Here is a 19,846-nt window from a genome sequence, read left to right as displayed (position 1 = left end):
CCACTAAGAGTTGAGCACCCACAAGTTGTGAAGCTATAAAGGGGTGAAAAAAGAAATATAACACATGATCTTCTCACCGAAGAAGATTATATCTAGTTAGGAAATACATCCAGAGACTTACAGGGCACTTAGTAAAACAAATCAATAATTAGAAAAATAATGTAGGAGAACCTAAATCCTGAAAGAACTCAAAGGAAAAGCATGATCTGACTTGATTGAAGATCACCTAGGTTGCTTTCCTTTGTATGATTTAAGGGTTTCTTATCTAGGGACATGGCCTTTGCCAATCTGGAATGGGCAATAAAAAATAGGAAGGATCTCTCATTTGGTCCTGTGGTATCTAGTTGTAGGTTTTAGCAATAGGACAAGGCCAAAAAGGGCATCTGGAAACCAATTAAAGGAACTACTCAGAATTTACTGGATTTAAAACTTCTCTGGGTGACTCCATAATCATGCAACTTCATTTGCTCACAGAAATGAAGGTGTAGAAGAAATGGGGTTGAAGGAAGTTTATAGGAGGAAATACCTTTAGGAAATTTAAATATTGGTACTGGCAAGGAAAAAAAAAAAACTGTCAAGGTTCCAAAGAATAAAGAGTTTTCTTTTAAATTAATTGTCTAGCCTCTTTTCCTTAGAGAAATTGCCCATTAGGTTTCTCGGAAGACCAATATGGAAGAAGCAATGTTAGGAAGACAGGAAGAAGAAGAAAAAAAGCTCAACATGTTGCCACTATTTTAAAAAGCATTTTCATGTATATCATCTGGAAGATTTGCTTTTTTTTTTTTTTTTCTTTTTGCTTGGTAGTTTGGTTAAACCAGTAGCCACTCCATCACTTGTCCTAAGAGATCTAATTCGGTATTTACATATACTTTTAGTAACGAAAGTAAAAGTTTTCCCACCGTTTCTACAAGATGTACATGTTCTTTTCACATTGTCTTAGTCCTTCAGGGTTGCTATAACAAAAATACCATGACTCGGTGGCTTATAAACAGCAAATGTTTCTCTTAGTTTGAAGGCTGGGATGTCCCAAGATCATGGCACCAGATTCCATGTCTGGTAAGGACTTCCTGATTCACGGCTTTTCACTGTGTCCTCACATGGGTGAGGGGTGAGGGAACTGTTTTATAAGGACACTAAAATCCCATTCGTGAAGGCTCATTCCATGAGGGTCAACCCATTCATGACCTGATCATCTCCCAAAGGCCCTGCCTCCTAATACCATCACCTTGGGCAAGGGGCATTTTAGCACATGAATGGGGGTTACACAAACATTCAGACCATAGTGGACATATAAAATGTTATTTAGATTGGGGTGCCTTGCTGGATCAGTCGGTAGAGCACGCGACTCTTGATCTAGGGGTTGTGAGTTTGAGCACCATGCTGGGTGTAGAGCCTACTACAAAAAAAAAAGAAAAAAGGAAGTTATTTAGATTCAGACTCACAGACTGTCTCCTTAGCCAGGTTCTTTGGACCCAAGAAAAGAAAAATGGCACCTTAGGGACACCTGGGTGGCTAAGTCAGTTATGCATCCAACTTCAGCTTAGGTCATGATCTCAAGGTTCATGAGTTCAAGCCTCGTGTCAGGCTCTGTGCTGACAGCTCAGAGCCTGGAGCCTGCTTCAGATTCTGTCTCCCCCTCGCTCTCTGCCCCTCCCCTGCTCGCACTCTGTTTCTCTCTCTCTCAAAAATAAACATTAAAAATCTTTTAAAGAAAAATGGCACCTTGTACTGTAGAGGACTTTCTCTTTCTTACCTTTACCTGTCCTGTTACCTCAATTTTGAAATACATTGAAACTGACCTAAGATTGCCTTTACATTTGAGGGTCTTCATCTCTCACTGGTATTTGAAACATTATGTCTCTCCTCTCCTGTCCCTTTGTGCATACAACTAGGGTCTTAATCAGTACAAGATACAGAGGACATGATCAGTTCAGAGATGGTTCAGAATACAAGTTTCTTTCCCCTGGTGGCTAGTTGGGTGCAATGTGAATGAACTAAGGGTAATGACATTACCTAAGGAATACAAATCAGCCTCACGTAAAAATTAGCTGATATTCGGGAATTTATACAAGCTTAGAAAATGTAAAGATTCGACTTAGTGCCAAGCACTCCCCCCAAGACAGTATTTTATTTCTTAACTTCCTTCCAAAGGAACCAATTTTGAATTGAAAACTAGTGAGCATTGAGTTGAAAACGGCGGTTGCAAGCCTTTTTCTAGGAAAAGATTTTGCTGAAAGCTCTCTCTCTCTCTCTTCTGGGGCTCTGTCGTGCCAGGTTGAAAGACTGGAGCCTTCTATAAGACATGGATAGATGCAAACATGTCGGGCGGTTGCGGCTCGCCCAGGACCACTCCATCCTGAACCCGCAGAAGTGGTGCTGCAAGGAGTGCGCCACCACCGAGTCGGTGTGGGCTTGTCTCAAGTGCTCCCACGTGGCCTGCGGCCGCTACATCGAGGATCACGCCCTTAAACACTTTGAGGAGACTGGGCACCCGCTAGCTATGGAGGTCCGAGATCTGTACGTGTTCTGTTACCTGTGCAAGGACTATGTGCTCAACGATAACCCCGAGGGGGACCTGAAGCTGCTCAGAAGCTCCCTCCTGGCGGTCAGGGGCCAGAAGCAGGACCCGCCGCTGAGGCGCGGCCGGACGCTGCGGTCCATGGCCTCGGGCGAGGACCCCGTCCCGCCGCAGCGCGCTCCTCAGGGACAGCCGCAGATGCTCACGGCTCTGTGGTACCGGCGCCAGCGCCTGCTGGCCAAGACGCTGCGGCTCTGGTTCGAGAAGAGCTCCCGCGGCCAGGCGAAGCTGGAGCAGCGGCGGCAGGAGGAGGCGCTGGAACGCAAGAAGGAGGAGGCGCGGCAGCGGCGGCGCGAGGTGAAGCGGCGGCTGCTGGAGGAGCTGGCCAGCGCCCCTCCGCGCAAGAGCGCGCGCCTGCTGCTGCACGCGCCCCGCGCCGCCGCCCCGCGCCCCGCCCCGCCGCGCGCGCCCGCCGGGGGCCGCCCCCAGCCGCGCCGCGCGCCCGCCATAGCGCCGGGCGTCACGGGCCTGCGCAACCTGGGCAACACCTGCTACATGAACTCCATCCTGCAGGTGCTCAGCCACCTCCAGAAGTTCCGCGAGTGTTTTCTGAACCTCGACCCTTCCCAGACCCAACAACTGTTTCCCAAGGCCCCCAACGGGAAGGCTCCGCTCTCGGGCAGGCCGGCCGGCAGCTCGGCCACCGAGCTGACGGCCAGGAGCGACCGGGCTGAGTCGTGCGAGCGGGAGGGCCTCTGCTTCAACGGCGGGGCCTCCATCAGCAGGAGCCTAGAACTCATCCAGAACAAGGAGCCGAGCTCGAAGCACATTTCCCTCTGTCACGAACTGCACACCCTCTTCCGTGTCATGTGGTCCGGCAAGTGGGCCCTGGTGTCACCCTTCGCCATGCTTCACTCCGTTTGGAGCCTGATCCCCGCCTTCCGGGGCTACGACCAGCAGGATGCGCAGGAATTCCTCTGTGAGCTGTTGCACAAAGTGCAGCAAGAGCTCGAGTCTGAGGGCACCACGCGCCGGATCCTCATCCCCTTCTCCCAGAGGAAGCTCACCAAACAGGTCTTAAAGGTGGTGAACACCATATTCCACGGGCAGCTACTCAGTCAGGTAGGTTGGCCCACCCTGACCCCTACACTGCCCATCGCACTGCAGGGAGGCTTGCTGGTTAGAGTTTGGGCTTCCTGTGAGTGCCTCCCACAGGTTATCTGGGCGGACTAGGGTAGCCAACATTTGCTGTAATTACGCATAATGGAGGGTGGCCATTGTACCTTTCATTGTGCTGTACGTTGTGTTGGCCTCGTTGGGGAACTTGCCTCCTCTTTCTGGGCAGGTTTTTGATTGAATTTGCCATATCGTTTCATTTTCAGTGAATGTCTTCAAGCTTTAATGACAATATAGGTAATATAATCTCATTGTTATAATTAAGTACCCATTGTTGGCATGCCATCCCTAGATCAGTTTCAGGAAACTGAACAGGTTGCCTATAACCCTGGTTCCACCCTAGTTTGAAAGAGCATTCTTCCTTCCAGGACATGCTTTACATAAAAGGAAGGGAGGTGGCTAGGAGGATGCCCAAGGCCTAAGCAAGCTTCCCTCCTGTTCCTCATTACCTCTTCTTTTCTGGATTGTTAGCATGTAGGGACATAAGCCAAGACTCATAGATAGAACTTTGTGCAGAAAGAATTTTTGGAGTTAAAAAACTGGACAACTTAAGAGATTGAGGTGAAACTTCTACATTATGCTACTGAGGTTTGTGTCTTGGTGTTTTACAGTTTTAAAAGAGTGATGAATGGGATGGAAGAGAAGGTTTATTTAGGCTTTTTTTTTAGCATGTGAAAGGGGAAGTATTTATGGGCACTTCCTCTACACCCTGAGGGTCCACAGGAAGAAAGGTGCATTGGGAAGGTTATGGGGGAGAGGAGGTCTAATAAGGTACCCTGAGGCTCTTTGAATACAAGGATCTGTGTAGGGATACTGCAAGAAACAAGGGCAAAAAAGAGAGGCAAGTTGGAGTGGGTGGAAGGAGCAAAGTCTGGATGAAGAAGTTGTGAGGATGAGAGAAGCAGACAGGAATCTGCCAATTCTCTATCTCAGACCGATCTGTGAATGATCCCATGATAACTATTGGTCTGTACTACCATAGCATTGAATGGTAGAGCATGCTTTGGGAGAAGAGAAGAGAGAAAGGGGAAGGTAATAATAACCTGTGCTGTGTAGTTTATCGGTTCCAGCTAGCATCATAGTTAGCAATGTATACCAGAAGTAATATGCTCTAATGCTCTTAAAGTTATTATTTTAGTATTACAGTGAAAGATTTTTTTGAAAACTACACTTAGTTTTGGTAGGTTATGTGTTTTCTGTAAATCGAGCAAAAGTGTATGTGGGAAGCATGGAGATTATATAACCCGTGAATCAATCTTTTCATTCTAGGTCACATGTGTATCATGCAATTACAAATCCAATACCATTGAGCCCTTTTGGGATTTGTCCCTGGAATTCCCTGAACGGTATCACTGCATAGAAAAGGGGTTTGTCCCTTTGAATCAGACTGAGTGCCTGCTCACTGAGATGCTGGCCAAGTTCACAGAGACAGAGGCCCTGGAAGGGAGAATCTACGCTTGTGACCAGTGTAACAGTGAGTGCTGGGAGGTGGAAGTGGAGGGGGAGAGGTGGGTGTGCACCTGAAATATCAATTTAAGATGCTGCTTTTGCCCTTTTCGTCAAAAGTAACAATGATAATTCTGAGTGGTTTTAAAGCATCTTTTAAAGATTTTTTTTCCTCCCATTTTCCTGAAAACAAGCATGTTGACGTTGTCGTATGTTAAAAAACAAAACAAAACCTAGGTGTTGGGCTTTCTTTGACTCCTGCTGTGATTAACATTAGTTGTTATCTTGGGAGGCATTGAAAGGGATCCTGAAATGGGGACTCTAAGAATGTTAGTACTTGCTTCCTAGTGCTACAAGGGTCCTACTTAAATTCATGAATATAGATTTGACAGTTCTTATTTCATCTAAAGTCAGGTGGCATAGCCTGTGTGAGGGTTACGGTATCAGAAATGTGTATTTTTGTACCGAATTTGTAGATTTCAAGTCTGTCAGAATTGATGCTAAAGATTGGTAGGAGACCAAGAAAGCAAGTGGTAAGGTGCATCAGCTTCATGGTTACTTTCTGCATTTGTTTTCACATGCCTTCACATGCCATGCATTTGGGGAAGTGGGGGAAGGAGGTCATAAAGTATCTCTGCCATGGCTCTAATTTAAAGTGGAACTCTTTCCATGTAGTTACGTAGACATCTGACGCAGACCTCCTTCTGTCTTGCCACGCTAACACTCAATGCTTTTGCTAACCCAGCACATACAGAGGGAATACAGAGCAAACTTGGAAACTCATGTTTGGGTTTTTTGGCATGTCAAGATTTGGAAGCTAAAATTAATGGATTGTGTACATATCTTGAAATCAATTTGCAGCCATAAAATAATTTGGACTACAAGTTTTGGGAACCACAATCTTATGATGACCCTTCTTAGTATGTTTGCATATCGTCTTTAAAATAGTAAATAGTGGGAAACATGTTGCCCCTGAAGAATCAGAACAAAAATCAAAAGTCATACTTGATATAATTTTGCCACTTATTTTTTTTTTTAACATTTATTTATTTTGAGAGAGAGAGAGAACACATGAGCAGCAGAGGGGCAGAGAGAGAGAGGATGAGAGAGAACCCAAGCAGGTTCTGCGCTGTCAGTACAGAGCCTGACATGGGACTCGGTCCCACGAACCATGAGATCATGACTTAAGTGGAAATCAAGAATCAGACATTTAACCAACTGGGCCACCCAGGTGCCCCCATTTTGCCATTTTAGAATGCTGTACTTGGTTGACTATAGAGTCACCTGCCCTGTTCCTCATTGAGATATAAAGATAGTGACCTAAATTATCTTATTAAGAGCAGTATCTATTTGGTTTTCTTTTTTTTTTTTTAATGTCTATTTTTGAGAGAGAGAGTGCAGCAGGGAGGGGCAGACAGAGGGAGACAGAATCTGAAGCAGGCTCCAGCCTCCGAGATGTCAGTACAGAGCCCCATGCGGGCTCAAACCCACGAACCACGAGATCATGACCCGCGCCTAAGTTGGACACGCAACTGACTAAGCCACCCAGGTGCTCCCTATTTGGTTTTCTTAAGATAGTGATTCTTTAAGCTTCTTACTTGTAAGGAACAGACGGATGTTAAAAGCTGAACTTCATCATTCTCAGACATGATAGATTAGGTAAGAAATATTTTGTATTTATTTTTGCAAGAAAGGCATGTTTTTCTGGTTGCCAGATGTGCCAATTTCCAGGATTTCTCTAGGCGAGTTCAAATAGGGAAGGGAATCTATGGCGAAAGTACAAGATGTATTTTTGTTGTTTGTGAAGTTTCAAAACTATCAGTCTTCTCGCTCTCTATGTGGCCAGCTTAATCAAATGGAGACAGAACTGATCAATCTCCGTTGAATCAGTCATTTCTTTTTCTTTGTGAATTTCATTTTAGGGAAACAAAGCCAGTTTCTATATTGTGTTCATCTTAGCTCACATACTCCCTCTGCTGAGAGTGGCAGTCGCTGCCAGGGTTCCCAGGCAGAGCTGCAATAATTTTTGAAAATCTGCTGGTGAATCAGAATGTAAAATAAGGCCAGGCCCCTCTTTGGATTCTTTCTGTTCATGCCCCTACATGTCATGACCACCAGCCCTAGTCAAAGGTCCTATGGCACGCTCATTCTGCTGCAGTCTGTTGTGAAACCAGCAGCTTCACATCCTGTTGTCACAGGAAGCTCTGTGAAGCGTCATCTGGCTGTGATCTGCTACCTTTCATGAATGGTATAGGTACAACTTAGAATCAGATGTCTGGCTCTTCAGACATTGAGACCATAATAGCTCAAAAACAATTAGCAGGCACCACAGTGGACCACTAATTTTATATTCCCATCCATTCACCAGTCTAGTTAATATAATAACTGAGTGGTTGTCTATAAGTGGTTTCAGAGAAGGCTTCTGATGGAAATTAAGAGAACTTTATTTCCATGGTTTATTTGATGTGATGTATTATTTTTTTAACATTTGTTTTATTTTTTGAGAGAGACAGAACACGAGCGGGGGAGGGGCAGAGAGAGAGGGAGACACAGAATGTGAAGCAGGCTCCAGGCTCTGAGCTGTCAGCACAGAGCCTGACACAGGGCTCGAACTCACAAACCGTGAGACCATGACTTGAGCTGAAGTCGGACACTTAACTGACTGAGCCACCCAGGTGTCCCTATTTGATGTAATTTAGAAATGCATTCTCCTCGGGGTACCTGGGTAATTCAGTCAGTTGGGCATCCGACTTTGGCTCAGTTTCTGACTTCAAGCCCCATGCTGGGCTCGCTGCTGTCAGACTGTCAGCACAGAGTCCACTTTGGATCCTCTGTCCTGCTCTCTTTGCCCCTCCCCCGCTTGCACTCTCCCCAAAATAAATAAATATTAGAAAAAAAAAAAGAAATGCATTCTCCTCACAATTCAGTAGCTTCAGAAACAAAATTAGAGTCTGAGCACTGGTTCTGCTTTGGACTGGATGAATTTGGCCAGCCTGTCCACCTTGTCCTACATGTCCAGCAATGTGCTTATCCAAGAAAATGTTTCAAAAACTAGGTATAGCATAAAACTATAAAACCAGCAGTTTCTTTTCTAAATGTTTATATATGCCACAAACAAACCATGCTGAAAAAAAGAATCTGTTAAAATATTCTGTCCTGGGATGCCTGGGTGGCTCAGTCAGTTGAGCATCCGACTTCGGCTCAGGTCGTGATCTCATGGCTTGTGAGTTCGAGCCCCGCGTCAGGCTCTGTGCAGACAGCTCAGAGCCTGGAGCTACTTTGGATTTTGTGTCTCCCTCTCTCTCTGCCCCTCCTCCACTCACACTCTGTCTCTCTCAAAGATAAACAAACATAAATAAACAAACAAACAAATAAATATTCTGTCCTTTGGTAATCCTGTATCATCTTACGTTTTTTCCTAAGCCTGAAATACATGCATTATTCCCCATTTCACAGGAGAGAAAACGGAAGATAGAGTTTTTTTTTGTTTTTTTTTGTTTTTTTCAACGTTTATTTATTTTTGGGACAGAGAGAGACAGAGCATGAACGGGGGAGGGGCAGAGAGAGGGAGACACACAGAATCGGAAACAGGCTCCAGGCTCCGAGCCATCAGCCCAGAGCCTGACGCGGGGCTCGAACTCACGGACCGCGAGATCATGACCTGGCTGAAGTTGGACGCTTAACCGACTGCGCCACCCAGGCGCCCCGGAAGATAAGAGTTTTGAATGGCATAAAACCACCTGTGAGCAGGAAACAGAATTAGACCTACCTGAGGAAAACAAAAACCTTTAAAAATTACATTTTGGTGCATCCTAATTTAAGTTATAAGCCCATATATAAAGGCATAGAACCCCAACATATGCATCTACTCTGTGTGCCTATTGTTGCAGTGACCTTCCATTATATTCCATTAATGAATATATGGTATCAGGAGTATACCATCCTAAACCTGTATCAGTTTTAGAGGTTGCTGATGCAAAATCTTAGAAGTGGATATATCAGGATTAGGTTTGTTTTTCAGTCAACTGAAACAATGACTTGAAACAGGTTTTAGTTGTTTTTTGTTTTTTTTTTTTCTGTTATGTAAAAAGAAGTCTGAAGAATATTCAGGGGCCAGCATGGCAGCTGCATGGTCACTGGGGACCCAAGCTCCTTCCACCTTTCAACTTGACTAGGGTTTCCATCCCCGAGGTTACCTGTTGGTCCAAGAGCAGTTTGGGCAGTTGCAGTCATCCCAAGGGTGCCACACAATCATCCCTTTCATCTCTGGCAGAACTGCCGTGGCCACACCAGGCAGGACAGGAGGCTGGGTTATGCAGTCTTACAGAGGGTCACATTGCTGTCCCAAATGAAACTGAGTTTCAAATACTGAGAGATAAGGAGAATGCATATTGAGTGGCAAGTCATTATCTCTGCCATAGCTAGGAAAGAATGAGACTCCTCACAATCTGTGTCTTCTACCTTCCCAAACCATATAGGCAAACGACGAAAATCCAATCCAAAACCCCTTGTTCTGAGTGAAGCTAGAAAGCAGTTAATGATCTACAGACTACCTCAGGTCCTCCGGCTGCACCTTAAAAGATTCAGGTGAGCTTGCTCTGGGGCCTTCCAGGTGGCTGTGAGCTGTGGGGATAGCTGCTTCAAAGGCTTTGGTATTGGGAGGGGAAGCCTGTTCCCTAGAGACCTTGCACTTTTCTGTGGCGATTAAATGTTGGAACCGGGGACAGGACTTTAGCCCTTACAGCCCTGCTTAACCAGCTAGCCTGCACTGGGTGTCCATGCTTAAAGATTTTCTAGCCTCCCTTGGGCTTACATAGAGTCATCTTCAGAATCTAGCGTGATATAATCTGAAAAAAAAAGGCAGGCAGTAAACTACAACAAGGTTATTTTAGGGATTTCTAGTTTCAGAGTACATCATGGAACATTCACAGGAAATATATGTGGATACTGATCACTGTTTTATTGATGCAAAAACCAAATCTGGAAGGTTAAGTTTTCTCATTTCTCTTGTTTTACCTTCCTCTGCCTATGATAGCATATGCTATTTTTTACTAGTAAGAAATTTATGTCTATGTTTTAGGTGGTCTGGCCGTAATCATCGAGAGAAGATTGGGGTCCATGTCGTCTTTGACCAGGTATTAAACATGGAACCTTACTGCTGCAGGGACATGCTCTCCTCTCTTGACAAAGAGACCTTTGCCTATGATCTCTCCGCAGTGGTCATGCATCACGGGAAAGGGTTTGGCTCAGGACACTACACAGCCTATTGCTACAACACAGAGGGAGGTGCGTGCGCTTTACTCTGTGGGGTGGGGGACACGGAAGAGGGTTGGTTTGTCCACATTCCATCACTTTCCTTTTATTTCATCTTTAGAGGGATATTGCATACATTAAAATCCAGTGGAAAAAATTACGAAAGTTGGATTCAAATTTTGGATATATCACCAAGTGACAACATAAGATTGCCCTAAGAATTGACAGGAACTGACACATGTAAAAGTACTTAGCATGGTCCCTAGCACATAATGCTCAATTAATGTTAGATGTTCTATTATTTTTTTAAAAATTATTTTTAATGTTTATTTATTTTTGAGAGAGAGAGAGAGAGCGAGACACAGAATTCAAAGCAGGTTCCAGGCTCTGAGCTGTCAGCACAGAGCCTGACACAGGGCTCGAACTCACAAACTGTGAGATCATGACCTGAGCCAAAGTCGGATGCTTAATCGACTGAGCCACCCAGACGCCCCTGGACATTCTATTATTAATGCTTCTGCAGACCTGTTTCCTTCGTGGTTATGCAGAAATGCTATGGCTTACCTAACCTCATGGATATAATGTATGAATCTCATTAGCCCCAGCTCATAATAAAGCTGAAGACATTTAAAGAGTGCTTACTATATCCTTACCATGGGAGGTGTGGGGATACAAGGGCTCTCCCAAGGAGCTTTCAGTCCTCGTACCCAGAGCACAGTCTCCCAGGTATTGTACTGAGGCACATGGGCTGCGGATGTGTTTTCAGTAATGAACACCTTAGCCCTTGAGGCAGCCAGAGTAAAATAACTTTTTATTGCTTCTAAATTTTCCTTTTATCGCTCCTCCATTTGCATTTCACTTCTCCTCCTCCTCCTCTTCCCATCTCTTAGCCCCTAGTCTTCAGTCTGTTTTTGTAGAGGCCCTAACGGACAATGGAAAAGCCTGAATAAAAGGAGGACAAAAATTACAGTCAGTCAATATTGTTAGTATTGTGGTGGGGTTTGATGGGGTTAAAGCCAGTGGCTGCAAGGAAGTCTGTTGGTTTCATTTACCTGTCTTTCCCCACCACCAACAATCGGGTTGGCTCTATTCAGAACTCCTCTGTCCCTTTCTTCATCTCCTGGTTTTGCCTGCTGACTGGAAATACAAGTTGGATAGTCATTTTCTCTCTTTCTTTCCTTTGGTTTCCTAGGTTTTTGGGTCCACTGCAATGACTCAAAGCTGAATGTATGCAGTGTCGAGGAAGTGTGCAAAACTCAAGCCTACATCCTTTTTTACACTCAAAGAACAGTTCAGGGCAATGCAAGAATTTCAGAAACCCAACTCCAAGCTCAGGTGCAGCCCAGCAACAACGATGAGGGCAGACCACGGACCTTCCCCTGAATGGGAGGCATGTATCAAGGACTGGCTTGCTTTTAAACTGTTGGTGTTCATACATCTTTCCTCTTATAGGAAATAAGGTTTAGCGCAGGAACAGATTGCTAGGTTTGCCTCACTGGGACTACAGCAGACGGTGCCAGGTGACTTCCTATCCTATCCTAAAATCTGTAGTCACCTTTCTTTTGAATGGATTTGGGAATTCCCTCTTTGATAAATCAAAAGGAGTAACTTCTATGAAGATTCTTTCATCAGTTGCTTCTGAATATAGAGGATCTGGGTGGAGGAAAGAGGGAGAAAATTGATCATATGCAGCGAGGAGAGCAGCCATGTTTTCTTTCCATTCTGTGACCCCCACTAATCAGGACCTCCTGCAATGCCAGAGGAACCCTCCTGTTGTGAGGAGCCCAGGACAGAGCACATGAGGTGGGGCCCTGGGCTGGCAGCTTGCTGGATGAGATTGGTTCCAGGGCAGGAGGTGAATAGTAAGGATTTGTTCCTACAAAGGAAGTAACCATCAGGGGTTCAAAACATGCAGACTTCCTTTTTTAGAGGATAGCAGTGGAAGAGTGGAATGAGATGCATAGAGCAAATTTCCCCCATGCAGAATGGGAGATTTTTCCAGTGTCCAACCCTCCCTGGCTGCTACTGCTGCTGTCACTTAATCATTCCACATCTTCTGAGACTGGTGTGAACAACCCTCTATTCTAAAGAAGGAGCAGTTCATATGGGGAAGCAATACATTGTCCCTGACATGTTCTTTCTTGCATGCTGAGCCTAAGGGCATTCCTGGCTACCCAGTTCTGTAGCACATCCCTGGTTCAGGTGTAGGGCAAGCACATGGTTTGGTTTAAATTGGTGTTTAGGTCAGTTGTCTGAGGCTTTCTCAGAACTCGGTTGAGGAGAGAGGCAGGGATAGCCGGTGGTCCAGGCCGTATCTGAATGCCTGTCACCTGCCCTCACCTCCATGCAGCATGCAGCTTTTCTTAGCCTGCAGCTTCTTTCTGGCACCTAGAGGGCTAGAACATTTTTGTTCAACACAAGGTTTGGGAATTTCTGCTTTCCTAGGGCTAAGGAATCTGCCCCCATAGGTCCGAACAGTTCACTGCTGCTGGCCCTGGCCTATTTCCTCCTAAATCTGATAATCCCTACTGTTTCTTTATCTAACTACACTCAATTCATCAGAGAAAAAAAGAGTGCCCTGTCCTTAAGTGCTAGTAAAATACATCTTTGTTTTTATACTGGATCAGTTTCTAAGTGGAATGATGGAAACCCTCCACCCCATCAGGCACCACTGAATTTCCCTTCTCAATCCTTCAGTTAGACTCACCAGTAAAAGTGAACGTAAACCAGAAGTCTCATCGTGGGGGCTGCTGAAGTCTGCCTCAACCTGTCATTATGAATGCTCATCTTTTGACTGAGTGTATCATACGAACATTTCAATTCAGGTAGGAATACAGTTGTCACTTGAAGGAAGCAGATGTGGAGGGAGTTTGGGGAAGGGTGGGAGGTTGGGACAAGAGAGGGTAAAGAATGAGGGTCGTAGCTTAGGGGTGTTGGTGAGCCCCATTTCCAGAGCAGGTCTGTAGCATTTGCTGTTGACCTCTTTTGAGATGAACTCTCCCGTAGGACCTGACAGACAGCACTGAGACATGGAGGAAATTCAGACAGAAAATGGCTCACCCTGATAAGGGGGAGTGACTATATATTTTAAATTAAACTTGCTTTTTCCAACACTGTGAGGTTTCTGTAATATTTAGCTTTTATTTGGAAGCGATAGCGTATGGCATTTTTTATGCTGTTTGGTTTATATTGTCTACTGCAGGCTTTTTTGTATAAGCTTGGCCCAGGGCTCACCCTCTCCTGGACACTGTTTTAAAGTGTCACAGCTGCCCTTGCTGCCAGAGGCTCTGATGTAAAGGTATACTCTCTAGATCCACGTTTTTTAAGTTGGCAGGATTGGTGAAGACTTTTTTGTGGCAATGGAAAAGGCCATTAACTCAAAAAAAAAAAGAGAGTAAGAAGGAAAGGAAAATATAAATTGTGCCTCATCTTTCTTTGAATGCTGTACTTATTATTCTAGAAAAAGAGAACTTACAAATGGAAAAGAACTAATAGAGCAGCTACTTCATCCCTCAGGCTGTCTAGGGGGAAATACTTCAGAAAAATGAACATTTAATGGAAAATTAAAAGATCTTCAAACTTAATTTTTAAAAATAGTTTTATACCAAATATTTATAAGAATTATTAAGCAGATTTAAGGATTTTGTAAAGTAAGTGCTTAACTTAGCTGAGCACCCACATATCAAATTAATAAAATGGTTTAAAGGGAGTTGGACCAGAAACCACTAGAGTCCTCGCTGAGCTGCAAACTCTCGAAGGTGCCCCTGCAGTCACAGACACCTCAGGTACCCAGAGGCAGCAGCACTAGACGCTGTTGAGAAGTTAGTATTTATGGAGATTTTTATTAAAGAGTTCCCTGCTGCATAAGCCAATGGCTATTGTGAGGGAAGTGTCCCTTTGCCTTTAATTTATTTGCATATTGGAAGTAGATGGATTTCTTAGTTGCATCTTACTTTAAATCGAAACATTCTAAAGAGAAGAAAATAAGAACCAGGTAGAAGTTGACTAGATGCTGCCAAATCAAACCCAAGATCTCCTAACTGAACCTTACGGGCCTGCTTCTCCCAGGCAAGTAGTTAGAGTCCCGTTCCAGGAACCCTTTGTAGTTGGCTGGTGTGTTTACTTCCTGCTGTAGCCAGCCAAGATGAATGCACCCTGGCCCTCAAAAAGGATCTTTACCTCAATCTAGCTTGACCCTCATCCTTGTGGTTGCCTCGGAGATGAGCATCCATGCTTAGTGTTAAAAAAAAAAATAAAAAAAAAAAAATTAGGAATGCCCTCAACAGCCAGGAACTGAAGCTCTTATTAAATGGCAGGCAGAGCTCTTGCCAGCTTTGATCCAGTCCCCTCTCGGGCTGAGGGGGGCAGTGCCACACTGTAAAGAATTTCCAGATGTCTCTTAAAATGTCATGAATAAAATTAGAAACTGTAGAAGTGTTAATGTGTCCTATGGACTCAATAGCAGAGTTTATTTTTGGTTTTAATGGCAAGGCTTCTAGCGTCAATGATTGTACAAGTTCCCTTCTCTGGCTGTGCTTCCAGTTCCATCCCAGTGCAAGAACTAGTGAAGTGGGTTGGCCTGGCAGTGGGGCATGGCCCTAACCAGGCCCCAGAAGCCTGAGAGAGGTCGACAGTAGGACAGAATGAAAACTTGGTTGGGTGTGGGGGGTGGGATGTGGGTGGGCAGGCAGGGAGGGGGAAATGGAGTTTGTTCTACTTATTGATAAAGCTTTGTGAACTAATTTTATACAATTCATAACATTTGGTGCCTTGTACCCAGTTATGGTTTGCATGGGATTGAAAAGATTAAGTAAGGGAAAGGATGCCTCCGTATCATTTTAAGTGGCAAATGGGTCTGTACAGTGTAAAGGACAGTTGGTATCAGACTTTGTAAAAGCATTTCATTTCATGTGTGTAAAAGATAATTATTACCAGCAAATTCTGAAATTTTACTGTAATGTCCAAAATCTTTGGATTTGTCACTATTCATCAAATGGCTGCTTTCCAAGGCAGACTATGTCCTCTATTCGTTTTCACCACTCCTTTTATGTTCCAAACATTAACTCGGGCCTTTTCGGGTAGGCTGGGAGTGCTACCTCTTCCTAAACATATACTATATACCCTTGCCGGGTTATACCTTGTAAGTGGAAGGGTTGCTTTCCAGCTGGTTGGGAGAGCACAAATGTTCAGAAAGGGCCTTTTTTTCTAATGCTGGGCAACTTAGGGTAGAAGTCAAACAAAAATGATTCCTCCTGAGGTATTACTTTCATTAGTTCTGAAGTTCTTTTGCACAAAATTTCAGGAAGCAGTGTAGAACACAACCTCCTATATGTGAACCTTGAGACTGTAAGGCAAGCCAGTGCACTGTGTAATATGCAAAAGAGAAGGCTCAAAGAACCTGTCCCAGCCACCCCCGCCCCAGCCCCTTTCCTGGCAGGTGCTGACTAGAATGGTGCTGAGTGGCTGTGGAAGGGGAGAAGACCCAGTCTGCTCACCTGCAGGGCTGTTTATAGCCTGTTCCTTTTACTCTGACCTTAAGGTTTCCAATGAGCTCATGAGACTTCACCAAAGGGTGTTTAGAAAGCTCACCACTTGAAGCACATTTGATAACTGGTTCCCTCAGCCTAATTACTGGCCTAATTAGGTGAGGAGGTTGTACCTTTGGAGCAAAATCTCCCATGGCAACTTAGTTTTTTTTTTTTTACCGGGTAAGTATGCACCTCCCTGGTGGTGGTTCCTTTTTTTCAAGTCAGCACTAAAGCTAAAAAGCGCCTTCTAAATATGACTGTGAGTTTAGTTTTGTATCTTCCACCTTTAACCATTCTCTTGGTCTAGGGCTTTGACTTGAACCAAGTGTTACTTTATTCTTTCAACCCACACATTGCTCTAAATACACCATAGCCACTAGGGCATTAAGGCAAATGGTCATTTTTGTGGACTCTTTCCTTACTTCTGCTGGCATGTTTCCATTTAAATCTAGATAGGTAGTAGAAGAGATTTTCATAGTACTGTTAACCAGCCAGGGCTGAATATCACATCACCGATGTAAAATGGACTTCCCTTGGGGAGGGTGTTGTGTTGGAATGGTAAAAGCCAGCATTTTCATTTACAAAATTAATGACTGTTCATCAAAATTTTGGGAAATTGTAGACTTGACAGCTTTACTTGCTAAATTCTTAACACTTGAGGAATGAAGCCAGTTTAAATGAAACTTTACCATGCCAGTATTATGGCTTTATAAACTGACTAACAGTAAATGAAGCTATAACATTAAATTTTGAGTGAAATGTGAATTATGCTTTTGGAAGCTGCCATGTCATCATTGCTGGATTTTTCTTTTCAACTTTAAAAAACCTTTTAAAATAGACTTTTCAGTTGTGAGTAGGATCAGGTTGCCGACTTCAAGGATCTGTTTCCTATCAATGAAGGACAGGAGGTGCTGGTATTTGTCTTAGTGGTCTGATACAGATATGAATGGGCTTAGAATCTATGCTATGGCTTAAAAGTTTCCTTCCTGGTCACCATTTGGGAGGTGATGGCTTCAAACCTAAGCCTTGCTCTCATGTATATGACCCTTCCTCATCTTAACACCCAGTAAGTTACAAAACTATCAAATCATCTGTGGTCCCAGTATAGATAGATTCTTAGAGAGTGAGGGCTTCGTGGTAAGCTAGCCACAGGCCTGAATTCACAGCTCAAACTCTTCCCTAACAGGTGGGACCTACCCAATCAATACAAGAGAATGGTGCTTTTTAAAATACATATACAATCTAATTCTCAATCAGATTTCTTAATGAGATTTATGCCGGTAGGGTCAAGAAGGACTGTTTTGTCCTATTGACCTTTTGTGAACAGATTGCTCGACATCTGTCAACTCTAACAATTAGGCCACTGTGGTGCATTCATACTGACCTCCCTTTCCAATTCATGTCCTTTAATCCCATACTAGTTCCACAGGAGACTTGGCATGGAAAAGCAGGATTTTTAAAAATGCCTAGTAGATGGGGTGCCTGGCTGGCTCAGTTGGAAGATCATGTGACTTCTGATCTCGGGATTGTGAATTTGAGCCCCATGTTGGGTGTACAGACTACTTAAATAAACTTTAAAAATAAAACAAAATAATAAGGATAAAAATACCTAGAATAAATCAAGTAGAAAAAAATGGCCATGGGGAACTTGTCTCTATTTCCACATCTTTCTGAGCCTACATGAGTCTTTTCCATGCCAGTTCCTTTCATATTCCATTTCCAAAGAACTCCAAACTCCTGGACAGTGGCACTACCATGACTTTTAGGGTCAGAAAACATTTCCTTGGGAAGAAAGCAGCTTCCTCAAGCAGTTTCTTTAGTGCTCACTGCCCAGGCTTGCTTACACCTTGACTCCACCTGCACATCACTGCCCTCTTTCTACCAACAAATCCCCCTCTATTACAGCAACAATGCCCCCTTGGTGCCTGGAAAACCCACCTGGTGCACTAAAATGCTATGCAACACCAAATGGCTTCTTCCTCTAGTTCTGCTCAAAAATGGAAATTCCTCAAAAATAAGTTTCCTCTTATGTTCACATCAAGTACAATGGCTACAGTTTCCTTTTTTTTTTTTTTCTTCAATATGAAGCAAACCACCTCTGTTACAATCCATGTTTGAGGCTTGTTCCTGTCTCTTTTGAGTGTGAAATATAAATCATGTTTTTATGATTTTTGTAAATCTTGACTTTTTACACCTTGTTTTTGTAAGCCGAAGTTTCTTATTAAAAGAATAAAATGATTTGTCTTTGCGTGCAGTCTTTATTCCAAATATTTGTTAAAATACCATTAGGTTATTCCTCAGGACAAGAGCAAAAATCACCCCCTGCAGAAACTTTGGACCTATGTACAGAACTTTATAGAACAGAGGACAACACTTTGGCTGAAGCCTGACTGCTGACCAGAGAATGGAGTTCTGAGTGGGCTCAACGAAGCAAAGGCAATCGGGAAGGGAAGGTGCCCGTCTGAATGAAACTTCAACTTCCATCAGGGAAAGTCTTGTGATGGTCAAAGATTGGAGGCTGTTTTTGGAAGGTTCGAGTACAGCACAGGGGGTTCCATGTGTCTGCAATCAGACGACAGGACAACGGGTGGCATTAGAAATGTAAAAGCCTGAAGGGAAATTAGGAAGAGACTCAAAATTTCTTGCAATGTCTGTAAACATATTTAACTAGGAGTAGCCAAGGGCCTTATGTCAAGTCTCTCTCCTTCATTTTATAAACAGAAGATAAAAATTATTGCTTCTCTCTGCCTTTAGGGCTCCTAGACAGGCAGAACAGTAGTTAAGTGCTTACCTATTTGGCTATACCCCTGGCTGAGGGGCCATTAGATCAATGTCACTCAAATTCCTGGCCAGCCAAACGCCTGCAGCAAAAAGTCCCAAATTGAGGATCAAGTTCCTGGAAAAAGAATATTTGATTAACCTTGTGCTGAGTCACTTGTCTTTAATGAAACATACCACGAGTAAAGGTTTACCATAACCACCCTGGAAAAACCTCCCGGGGGCACAAAGACTTCTAGAACTGCAGGAAGGTAGATCTTTACGAAGGCAGGTTGCCCACGACCCACGACCCACGTGGTTACTTGCTTGGCAGTCGTTCCTGTGTCTAACGGGATCAAATGCAAAAGCCAATTAAACACTCGCCCAGGGCTGAAAAGCCTGTGCGCTGGCGCCTCTTCTTCCCGGGTCCCCCTGGTCAGGGTGAGATTCTGTAGACAGCCCAGTAACTGAAAAGATCGCTTTTGCCGCACGGGAACTCTCCCCGTCAAGGACCTCTCCAAAGCACAGCCAGAGTCACTGCGAGGCCAAAACGCTGGCAAATGTACAGGCGCCAGGTTGGGCGAAGATGGGAAGTACGGGAGGTGTGTATAGGGGAGCGGAGGGCCAGAAAGGGACAAGTTCCCGGGCTTCGGTTACCTCCGGAAATCGTTCCTGTCGGTGGCGAAGCGGTAGACGCCCCGAAGCCAATCTCCCACGTTGTCCGGAATTTCGGGAGCTTCATTCGCCGCGCCCGGGGCGCTCACACCGACCCCACTGGAAGCCATAGTAGTACCCTCGGGATCCACAAGGCCTCGCCCGACGCACGGTGTCGGCGCCGGAGAATACGGAACTTCCGGTCTCGCACTTCCGCCGGCTACGGACCGGCAGGGGGCGCAGCTGCTCCAGAGAGGTCGGGCGTCCGGGTGGGAGAACTCCCGGGCTGCGCGTCCCCGAGCTCCTCAAGGGGAGGAGCGCGGCCTGGCACTACAGTCGCCTGGACGCGTCCCGCCTCTGGCTCCCTCTTGGCCTTCAGCTGGCCAACCTGTCACTGCCACACGTGGTCTCTGAATGATCACTTCATTGGCTCAGGAAGATGATGAGGATGGGGCTGTCCCAGCCTGCGGGGGTGGGGATAGGGGTTAGCTCAGCAGGGGATGCGTAGCTTTGG

The 19,846-nt window shown here is 44.7% G+C and overlaps 2 protein-coding genes across 11 annotated transcripts in view; one reads left to right on the top strand and one right to left on the bottom strand.

Annotated features, from left to right (window-relative positions):
* Positions 1–18,159, top strand: part of USP49 (ubiquitin specific peptidase 49) — a 96,948-nt gene extending 78,789 nt beyond the window's left edge. For 8 of the 10 annotated variants that reach the window (XM_086706831.1, XM_086706832.1, XM_086706825.1 and 5 more), the window contains 5 exons: positions 2,275–3,640; positions 4,964–5,168; positions 9,619–9,727; positions 10,221–10,426; positions 11,586–18,159. In XM_086706831.1, the coding sequence (XP_086562957.1) occupies positions 2,303–3,640; positions 4,964–5,168; positions 9,619–9,727; positions 10,221–10,426; positions 11,586–11,776 (2,049 nt within the window). In that variant the 5' untranslated portion in view covers positions 2,275–2,302 and the 3' untranslated portion in view covers positions 11,777–18,159. The remainder of the gene's footprint in view (positions 1–2,274; positions 3,641–4,963; positions 5,169–9,618; positions 9,728–10,220; positions 10,427–11,585) is intronic. The other 2 variants (XM_086706833.1, XM_086706834.1) reach the window with 2 other exon arrangements.
* TOMM6 (translocase of outer mitochondrial membrane 6) lies at positions 18,160–19,607 on the bottom strand. Its single transcript, XM_025926141.2, has 3 exons — positions 19,336–19,607; positions 18,713–18,817; positions 18,160–18,483 (listed from the first exon to the last, which is right to left on the bottom strand). Exons 1-2 carry the CDS (start codon positions 19,461–19,463, stop codon positions 18,721–18,723), a joined length of 225 nt encoding a protein of 74 aa, XP_025781926.2. The 5' UTR covers positions 19,464–19,607; the 3' UTR covers positions 18,160–18,483; positions 18,713–18,720.
* Between the last annotated feature and the right edge of the window lie 239 nt (positions 19,608–19,846).

The sequence above is a fragment of the Puma concolor genome, chromosome B2 (genome assembly GCF_028749965.1).
Source record: "Puma concolor isolate L17-30 chromosome B2, mPumCon1.1.hap2, whole genome shotgun sequence".
NCBI lineage: Eukaryota > Metazoa > Chordata > Mammalia > Carnivora > Felidae > Puma > Puma concolor.
Note: the sequence above shows the minus strand (reverse complement) of the source record. Positions and strands in the feature narration are given on the sequence as shown.

What these genes read in the sequence shown, in the direction of transcription:
- TOMM6 (XM_025926141.2), bottom strand. Translation starts at nt 19,463, where the DNA reads ATGGCTTCCAGTGGGGTCGGTGTGAGCGCCCCGGGCGCGGCGAATGAA. An exon ending in GACAGGAACGATTTCCGGAG is followed by an intron (nt 18,818 to 19,335) that starts GTAACCGAAGCC and finishes TTCTTTTTCCAG; the next exon opens with GAACTTGATCCTCAATTTGG.